The sequence below is a fragment of the Musa acuminata genome, chromosome BXJ1-6 (genome assembly GCF_036884655.1).
Source record: "Musa acuminata AAA Group cultivar baxijiao chromosome BXJ1-6, Cavendish_Baxijiao_AAA, whole genome shotgun sequence".
NCBI lineage: Eukaryota > Viridiplantae > Streptophyta > Magnoliopsida > Zingiberales > Musaceae > Musa > Musa acuminata.
In genome coordinates this window covers 9,282,055-9,292,018 of record NC_088332.1, presented here as the reverse complement: position 1 = coordinate 9,292,018, position 9,964 = coordinate 9,282,055, and the positions used below count along the sequence as shown (strand labels likewise).

General features: G+C 43.7%; 1 protein-coding gene across 1 annotated transcript; it reads left to right on the top strand.

The window, feature by feature from the left end:
• The first annotated feature begins 353 nt into the window (after positions 1 to 353).
• On the top strand, positions 354 to 2,396 carry LOC103987480 (homeobox-leucine zipper protein HOX21-like). Its single transcript, XM_009405799.3, has 3 exons — positions 354 to 651; positions 750 to 1,126; positions 1,876 to 2,396. The coding sequence occupies exons 1-3, from the start codon at positions 513 to 515 to the stop codon at positions 2,209 to 2,211; spliced, it is 852 nt and encodes a 283-aa protein (XP_009404074.2). The 5' UTR covers positions 354 to 512; the 3' UTR covers positions 2,212 to 2,396.
• The last annotated feature ends 7,568 nt before the right edge of the window (positions 2,397 to 9,964 follow it).

The following is a 9,964-nucleotide window of genomic DNA, read 5'->3' as shown; positions in this document are numbered from 1 at the left end:
TGTGAGGACCCATCCCTAGATTCCTGCAAGTGCAGATCTTTTCAGAGACACCCTTTTCAATCTTTGGCCAGCTTGGCCTTTCATTTTTCTCGGTGATGTTTCTCTCTTTCCCATCATTCACCAGCAGATCCCAACACTGTTCTTTTTCCTTGTTCACACACATATGGTGCTGAAAACAAGCAACTCCATGATCATAATTCTCTCCTGTTTCATGTGGCAGCCCACTCATCTCTCCACACCGTAAAATACAGATTCATTGAGATGGACACAGCAACTTCTGTCAAAAGAATTGAACTGCACATCTGTCTGTGTCATATTGCAGGGAAAGAATCAAAACCACACAAATCAATTGGAATAGGGTTTGGACTGCACATAGACTTAACTGCAGTGATTAATCTTCTCATCAAACCATTGGATTGCAACATTGTGAACAGATCACCATTTCAACCTCAAGCCACCCTTCTTCTTCTTCTTCTTCTTCTTCTTCAGCTGACTTGTCTACTCTGTAGCAAATGGCCTGCAATGGAATGGCTTCTTCCTCCTCCTTTCCTTCAAACTTCATGGTCCCAATGCAGATAAACTGTGGAGAAGAGAACCAACTCGGGATCCCTGTCGGTCCTCTCCTCCTTGCCAATCTCCAAGACCTGAGAGGTGAGTTGTGGCACTCACCATGACAACCTATTCCGAGCTTCCAGCCCAAGGGAATTCCAAGTGGCCCACTTGTGTCTCATCTGGTTTCGGTGCTGCAGGTGTGCCTCCAATGATGGGGAAGATATCCAGGTCCTTCCCGGGGATAGAGACCGGCGACGAGATGACCGCCGATGATGACTTGTCGGACGACGGCTTGCCGGCAGGGGAGAAGAAGAAGAGGCTCAACATAGAGCAGGTGAGGACATTGGAGAGGAACTTTGAGCTGGGGAACAGACTGGAGCCTGAGAGGAAGATGCAGCTGGCCAGGGTGCTCGGCCTGCGGCCGAGGCAAGTGGCCATCTGGTTTCAGAACAGGAGAGCCAGGTGGAAGACCAAGCAATTGGAGAAGGAGTATGATGTGCTCAAGAGGCAGCTTGAGGCCACCAAGACAGAGAATGAGGCTCTCCAAGTCCAGAACAAGAAGCTCCAAGCTGAGGTATCTCTGAGTTCTATGAAGATCTCATCTAGTTTTTAGCATTGCTGCATGAGTTTTGAGTCTTCTGAGAAAGATGCTTATAATGATTGGTTGCATCATGCTATGAAATCTCTCTCTCTCTCTCTCTCTCTCTCTGTTTCTCTCTTCTTTTAGATTTTCTTTCCTTCCATCCTTTCTTGTGCTGAACACACCAATCCTTTTAGCTCTGAAATAAAACTTTGGAGGAGTTGGAGATCATGTTGATGCCTTTCACCTTCTTTTTATTTTTGCTGTTAAGTTCATCCAGAGAACATGGAGGCTTCAGCAGGTGAAATAGCAAAAGAGATTCTATCACAAGGGAAAAGAACTCCTAAGGACCAACCAGAATCACAATAAAAACAAAAAAACAAAACAAAAGAAACATGAAAATCACATCAAATTTGTCAAATCACAAGAACAATGAAAATCCAGTTCAACATCTGATCATCGGTATTGGTGAGACAGTGGCAGCAACCTGAAAGCTCTTCTGACATCCCTTTCTTTCATCAAAATAAAGAAAAAAAAGGAAAAAAGGTTCCCTTTCAGGTCAACACATCTTCTACCTGTAATCATCACTAAATCGATTGACATGTAATCCGCTAGCAATCGAAATTTTCACACCATGTATCTTATCCTTCCTTTGGAAATGGTTTATTAATATTTTCATCAAGTAATCAACAACTGTGTTTATGTGTATTTCTATGGCATGAAGAACCAAGTTTAATGTGCAGATCTTGGCACTCAGAGGTGGAGAAGCATCAGAACTCATAAATCTCAACAAAGAAACTGAAGGTTCTTGCAGCAATAGAAGTGAAAACAGCTCAGACATCAACTTGGATATCTCAAGAACATCAGTCACTGAAAGCCCCCTCCCTCCGCACCAAACCTTGCCTTACTTCCAATCAGTCAGACCAGCTGACACAGACCTGCTTCTTCACAGCTCCTGCAAGCCAGAATTCCAATGCCCCAAGGTTGAGAATGATGAAGGAAGCTTCATCAACTTGTTATGCAGCATGGGGGATCAACCTGCTTTCTGGCCATGGCCAGATCACCACAACTTTCATTAGTCTTATCTACTGTATTAGCACTTCTTGAATTATATTGCAAATTAAATTTGGTTTTCATGTCATTGGTGTAGGAAGAAAAATGCCACTTCCAAATCTGAGTCAGGTGAGGGAAAGAGTCAGCAATGAAATAAAACTTTTTGATGCTTGTACATCTTTTAAGTTTTGGCACCAGGATTTTTCGGACATATTGCTGAAGTGTCTAATAGTGTCATGAGATCAAACCAAGTGCATAAACATACATGAGTTATAATGAAAGTTCAAATTCTCATCCACACAGAGTTAGAAGACTTTGAAGCATGCAAACTTTTCTTTTTCTAATTTAAAACAAACTGTTCATTTTCTGAAACATTTTATTCATGACAAAAAGAAATGACTTCTCAGAATAATATATATAGAGAGAGGAGGTAAGATAGAGAAACAGGAGGGATGTATGTGAAGGTAGTGAGATAACATGACCAAAAAGAACAGAGGCTATGCATAAATTCTGTCTTATCTCTTGGTTTAAGGTTTTATTGATAGTTTAGTCCAATCTCAGAATTGTAGGTCTGAAACCTATCTCTTTGGATTGATGATTATTGAATCACAATAGATAAAAGAAAAGCTTATTTTGACCAATACATAAACATGATAATTAAGCATAAACATGATGTAAAAACTTGCTAAATAGGCTATTTTTGATAAATAAAGATATTCATTATAGATATGTACATTACTTTCTTTAGATATATATTTTCAGGAAAGGAATACAAATAGGAAAAAGCTAGTAAATGTTCATGCAATCTCTAGATTTTCCTCCTTTCAGCTGTATCTCATTGTATGATGACCAACAAATGCTGACTGCTGAGCCTGCCACAACACCAAAATGTGGACCAAACAGCATCCAAGGGATCAGGAGAGGTGTCACTCTCAGATAATATTATATTCTGATTCCAAAATAAATGTTGCTGCTTTTCTAACACTGCAGAAAAATGTATCTGTATACGTTTCTACACATTGTATGGTTCAACTAGTTGTGACATTTAAAAGGAGATCGTAAGGACAGGGAGAAGATGTTGATTTCCACAGGGCATCTTTCCTCAGGAAGATTTTTCTGTAGATATTGTTTTCTGTAAGTAAACAGATTCTTCTCTCTGCAAATTGCCTGCAAGGAGTAGGCAAAATTGTTAAGCCTGTTAGGAAGAGGGAAGGAGTCAAAATTACAGCTCATGAAACACCTCTTTTTGTGCATTCCCTACCCTGAGAAGATGACAATGACAAGTCATGGAGTCCAACCATCATTTCTCCTGATTAGTAGATGTATCATTCATCAAAAGGAATACAGTGATTCCATGTCTTTGGAGCATTTGATCTCTCTTCTCATGGTGTCATTTCCACCTTGTGTTGGTGCTTCAGAAAAAAAGTGCACATCTTACCGAGGTAAAGTCCATCCTCTCACAGTCCAAACAAGTGAGGCTAAAGGGAAGCTGACAAGCCACATCCAAGGTAAGTCTTGCAGTGATCAGGAAAGGACTGAAGGGATTCCAAAGCTTGACCAAGTGTGTTCTGCATGGCCAAGAAAATTGCCACAGCAAATGCTCTGTCATTCATTCATATTTGACTCAGAAGCAATGGACTCTCTTGAAGCATTTTTTGAAGTTGGAGGTCAGACCTCCATTTGTCTGATATGAAGTGGCTGTGGTGTTAGTTTCCATGTTCATATTGCAGTCTCTTGATTGTTTAGACAGACCTGCAAGCCAAATTGATTGTTCTGAAGAAGATGAAAAATATGATTTGACATAAAATTGTTGCAAGGATATCAGGCCTAGGTTAGATGCCATGGAGAAGAAGAAAGACTATGCTTATATCAGGTTTAGGTTGATGAAACATGAGGTTGGTACTCAAAGACTACATAAAACACATCATCTAACATTAGTTTCACTGTAAACCAAGGTCAAGGTCATCAGGTCCCTGTTTGAAACATTCTCCTGATGTCAGAAAAATCACAAAGTGATCTTCCAATATGTCAGAGCATGAAACAGTAAGAAAGTGGTTTTCTCTTTTTAATGTCTAGTTGACTATTTTTAAGGCAGCATCTTACATACATATATACATATTCAAGTATATATTTGGTATCATAGCATGTGTTGCCAACAAGGCCATGGTATCTTATTGTTTTAGATGTCTCTTCATATTGTGCTTGTCAACTGTGTACTTAATTTACTCCAATTAGGAACTTTAGAATAATATTAAGCATGTGCAGGGCACATATGAGATGGCATAAAAATGGCTTTGACTGCAGCATAAAGTATGAGTGGCTCTGAAACTTTGATTTCAGAAATGATCTTTCAAGTGATTGCCTTATTTTAAGACAAATTAACTGCAGCATAATGAACATGAATATCTCAAGTTCTTGCATTAGTTTATGACATATATATAAACTATCCCTCTTGAAGGTTTTGTCAAGTTTAAAACATCTTCTCCCAAAAAGAAAACAAAACAAATTAATCAGTAATATCTTCAAATGATTGTTCAACAAATATTTTTGTATAACTATCAAAATATGTTTATAGAAAATAGTTTACCACGTTGTCACGGACAAACTTCGAAACAGGGTGTTTGATGTAATGCTTATGTATGTCCGTGTCGTTCGGCATGTTCTTGCCTTGTACAGAATGTAGAGGGGCGGCCGAAGGCTTAATAGTCTTATTTTAGTTGGGTTGGTGGCCTCTTTAGGCTTGTAAATAAAGGTTGTGTCATGTGGACACGCTCGAGAGCTTTTCGGTCTGTAATGGACCATTTTACCCTTTGTTGTGCCACTGTTCAGAGCTTGTAAAGTCTGTTTGTAATTTGCTTTGTCTATGAAGTGTTTTTTCGAGATGTTTGCTTGTGGATCCCGATTGAGGCGTTCTCTCTAGGCCGTTCTCTCTTTTGTTGGTCGAAAGGGACAATGGGAGTCTACGGGGAGGTTGACCTTTGCGGACGGATACACAAGGGTGCCGCACGACTTAGGCAAAACCAGCTAAGTCCGTGTCATATGGTATCAGAGCGGGACAAGCACTCATAGAAACACTTGACATGCAAACGTGGGGGACCTAGCGGGGCTGCGTTGAGGGCAGTCAGCAACGCGCGACCGTTTGAGGGAAAACGGGCATGGAGATGTAGGGAAAAGAGTCGCTCAGAGGAGCGGGCATCTAACATTGGCATTCAGAGGAATGGCCAACCCTTCGCGCAAGAGGCACCACGAGAACAGGCAAGCTTGGAAGAATGCGGAGCGCATAAAGGTTGGGATGACTGAGTTTGAGCTACGGCTCAACGTTGACAACTATACTTGATGGTGCTCTTGGCAAGAATGAGACCATGCAAGGTGGAATGAGTTGCTCAACGACCAAAAGAGTTATGCAAAGCTCACAGAGGTGAGGGGAATTGCTAACTCGAAGAATTTGGTACTCATGCATGGGCTTGTATGCGGACGATGGAATGTTCGTGGCCATCCCAAGGCGACCGAGACTCGGCGCCATGGAGCATTGAAACTTTCTCTTCGGCATGCGAAGGATACGTCCGTAGGAGGCTGAAGTGTGCAATGAGTTCAGCATGTTGCTAGGCCTTGAGGGGTGCAGTGGGGGCTGTATTGACGTGGAGTCGCAATCTAGCAAGTGCGTTTGCAGGAGGCAGAACAATGCACAGTTTGTTCAGCAGATCGGAGTAGTCCAAGGGGATGGTGGTCTCCGAAACGAAGAGAGATGTTGCTCCAACGGGATAGTTATCCAGGAGGGATAAGTCCCGGCTCTCCAAAGGGAGAATCATGTGAGACGGACCTCACATGTTGAGGAGGAGTACCTCAACAAACAACAACTCCACGAAGCTCGATGGACTGAGCAAGCGGCGAGGAGTTGTCGCATGATCTCGCTCGAGAGAATGCATTGGTGGATGCATTGCGAGATCAAGTGGGGGAGCGACCTGAAGCAACTTAAATGAAGGCACACTTAGAGTCGATATGGAGATCGGACTCAAGGGAGGGCTGACCCGTGGAATGGTGGGCGCGAGGGCCACCATCGACTCAATGCAAAAACGAGGAGCGGAGCAACTTGGGTGTAACTTGGCGAAGTACCCAAGCCACATGAAGGGAGCCAGCAGAGAAGTTGGAACATGGAGCAGAGGCACAGTGCTTTCCTTAGACAGAGGTCAAGGACATGAACTCTTGTAGAGGCAAGAGCAGGATCATGTTGTGCCATGGGTCCTTCATTCTGACGGAGTGAACTCATCTTGCATGGTGCCAAAGACGAAGGGAGCTTCTGGGCACATGCACCTTATCTCGGAGGAGCATTTGATGGAGGAACTAAGGCGACTCAATTTGCGGAGGCGAAGTTGGGTTCCGAAGGCCTTAGCACGGGGTAAGAGGACGCAGAGGCGGGTACTCTTGAAGAATATGCCACAGTGTTGCAATTCAAGTTGCCATGAAGGAAGCAGTGCGCAGCGGAGATTGTGCTGGTAGGGGCAGAGGCCCAGGATCCAAGCAATGGTGCACAAATTACAGCGAAGTCGGTGGACTTCGGGAGTTACTAGGCGACGGACTGTCCTAGAGCGGTGCTTCATCTAGGTGTGACCCAAGAGTGGGTGGATGAAGGTCGATTGCCAAAGCGAACAAAATCGAAGGTGGAGGAGACCCTGCGATGTATTGGCAGAGGCCACACATGGAGGGTTCACAATTCGAGTTTATTCCACAAGGATCAGAATGCAATGGAGATGTCACCAGGAGGTGACATGGTGCAGCGGATCGTGGTGGAACAGTTCGTGGCAATGCGACACACACGACATAGTCCCGGGAGGGACTGGATCATATGGAGGTATGATCGGGAGCTACTGGAAGCTCCACTTCGGTGAACAACACGATGGCAAGAAGGGCTATGGATTCAAGGAGTGAAGGCCATGGTACCGCAGAGGCGGGTCTTTCGGGTGTGCATCGAATTTTGCATCGGATGAAAACCTTGGTCATCAGCATATGGGGGCTGTGTTCCACTAAGGGAAAAGTTCAAATGCAAGTACCAGTGAGTTCCATGGGAGGAACTTGATCATGTAGAGGTATGATCGAAGCAGCTGGAGAGTTGGACTGCTCCAGAGCTCATATTCGCTTAAGGGAGCTCGGTAAGTCAGAGGACAAGGCCGAGTAAGCGAACGTTGCTACCAAGGAAGCTAAGGAGAACAGAATCGGTGCAAACCCTACAACATGATGGCAGAGGCCATGCATGGGAGTTGCAGTCTGTCTTTCCATCGACCAAACGGACTGCTTGGAGAACACAGAGGTGTTGAAGCAGGAGGTCGAAAGGGGCGAGGAAGCGACGACGAGTCCAACGGGACTTAGCTACCCAAAATCAAGCAATCAGTTAGAATGGAGGTGGACTCGGAGGAGTGTCACGGAGGCATATCTATTGATTGTGAAGAAAAGGGATGTAGATGCGAGGCGACGGATAGTAGTGTCATGGGCATGGCAGCGCCATGGTACCGCAGAGGCGGGACTTCCGTGAAGGTCATTGATCCCTTGCTCTCATGGAGGGAGAGTGTTTGGTCGTGAAAGGGGCCGAGGAGGTGGAGCATGCAGAGGCAATCTCCAAGTATCGAGACAAGGCTGAAGGGCAGAGGCCGAGGAACTTCGTAAGACCGGTGTCAACAAGTTTCTCATCAAGATAGCCGTAAGTGAAGGACTTCGGGTCATGCAAGAGTGCACGACCAAGGAACGAAGCAAGCAGTACGCGGTGCTGTACCTTTGCTACTCAGTGGAGTAGGCGGCAGGGTTGATGGAGAAGACGGTACAATCCCAGAGGCGACCTCATCTATCAGAGAATTACTCCAAGTTGGGGTGAAAACTTCCTGCATTCCAGAAGTTCAATGGCATTGAGAAGGTGAATCACAGTAGCTAACTCAACGCAAGGAGTGCAAACACTTCAAGTGCTTCAGAATTGTGAGCAAAGAGCAGGCGAAGGCCAGTAACCAGCTCGATACGTGAAGTACAACCTCGAGGAGGCGGGCGAAGTCAAGTAACCTTTGACTTCTCAACTCTTAAGAGAATGGGCGAAACCGAGTACCCCAATTCTCTTATCTATCCAGCAGAGGAGCTCTGCACAAGTTCAAAGACCCTTCGAAGAGAATGGAAGACAACAGTTGTCAAATCCTCACCAACGGTGATCAGTGCTACTGAGAGTAGATTGTCCGCTTCATTTCCCAACGAAATGCCAATCGAAAGCGGAAGTGATGCGAACCTACTTGGATGTGACAACTAACTGAAAGAAGAGTCAATGAGCAGATGTTGTGGAGGAAGGACCCAAAACTTCAGAAGTTTGCGAGACGATGCTCGTTAAAGCTCCAACAAGCATCCACCCAGTTCGAGCAGCATGTGGAATTTATGAGAGACTGACGCAGTAAGGATGGTCTTTTCCTTCATCAGGAATCAATGAGGATCAACACAACTCAGCCAACCCCACACCAGAGTCAGAGTCATTGGCGAGTTGAAGCAGCATGGCGGATCAAAGGTTCGACTACTCAGAAACAGCAGCGGAGAGCAGCTGGGAGCCAGGAGGCACATTGCAGCTGGAGCAGAAGATTGAAGACTCAGCAAAGGCGAAGAGTTACAGTGTTCACAAAGGCTTCGACGAGGACGTCGAAGGGATAAGTGGGGGAGAATGTCACGGACAAACTTCGAAACAGGGTGTTTGATGTAATGCTTATGTATGTCCGTGTCGTTCGGCATGTTCTTGCCTTGTACAGAATGTAGAGGGGCGGTCGAAGGCTTAATAGTCCCATTTTAGTTGGGTTGGTGGCCTCTTTAGGCTTGTAAATAAAAGTTGTGTCATGTGGACACGCTCGAGAGCTTTTCGGTCTGTAATGGACCATTTTACCCTTTGTTGTGCCACTGTTCAGAGCTTGTAAAGTCTGTTTGTAATTTGCTTTGTCTATGAAGTGTTTTTCCGAGATGTTTGCTTGTGGATCCCGATTGAGGCGTTCTCTCTAGGCCGTTCTCTCTTTTGTTGGTCGAAAGGGACAATGAGAGTCTACGGGGAGGCTGACCTTTGCGGACGGACACGCAAGGGTGCCGCACGACTTAGGCAAAACCAGCTAAGTCCGTGTCAACATAGTAAAACAAAAATGTTGTTTCTCACGGACTTAGAATTTAGATACAAACACACTGTTTCTCTATATCATACTTGCACAATTATATAATATAATTATGTTTTGTTTGGCAATCATGTGTGATATTATTGTTATATATATATATATAATCTTAATTATATTTTAATTTAACAAATATATTAATGTGAAGTTGGGATAGGAATAAGTGATATTGTCAAAGATCCAACCCGACCCAATTTCAATCCTAATTTCAGATTGAAATTGTCATTCCTATCCTATCCGACATGTTCATATTTATATTCATATTCGATAAATAATTACAAAGTGTAGAGAAATAAAATAATTATTTTAGTTTATTAAATATAAGTTTAAAGCCATTATATCTAATTTCAAAAAAAAAAGTTGTCCCTTTTTTTATTTATTTTATCTATCTACTTTTCCTTTCAGTGCAGCCGAAATCAGAAGATTTGATAGAAAAATGGAATATAATTTGGCCAAAAATCTGACTTCTGTATATGTTTTTTTTATTGATTATAAAATACTCCGAAACCTAAAAAAAAAGGCGGCGGACATATCTTTGACCTGCGTACCATTTGTTGTCAAAGATACGCTGACCAACTGCTATCGTCACGTTCGTCTCGTGGCGGCCGAG

Bases quoted from the DNA above. Each gene is read 5' to 3' on its own strand.
- LOC103987480 (XM_009405799.3), top strand. From the start codon at position 513: ATGGCCTGCAATGGAATGGCTTCTTCCTCCTCCTTTCCTTCAAACTTC. The intron at 652-749 runs GTGAGTTGTGGC...TCGGTGCTGCAG, and splicing joins CAATCTCCAAGACCTGAGAG to GTGTGCCTCCAATGATGGGG. The intron at 1,127-1,875 runs GTATCTCTGAGT...TTTAATGTGCAG, and splicing joins ACAAGAAGCTCCAAGCTGAG to ATCTTGGCACTCAGAGGTGG.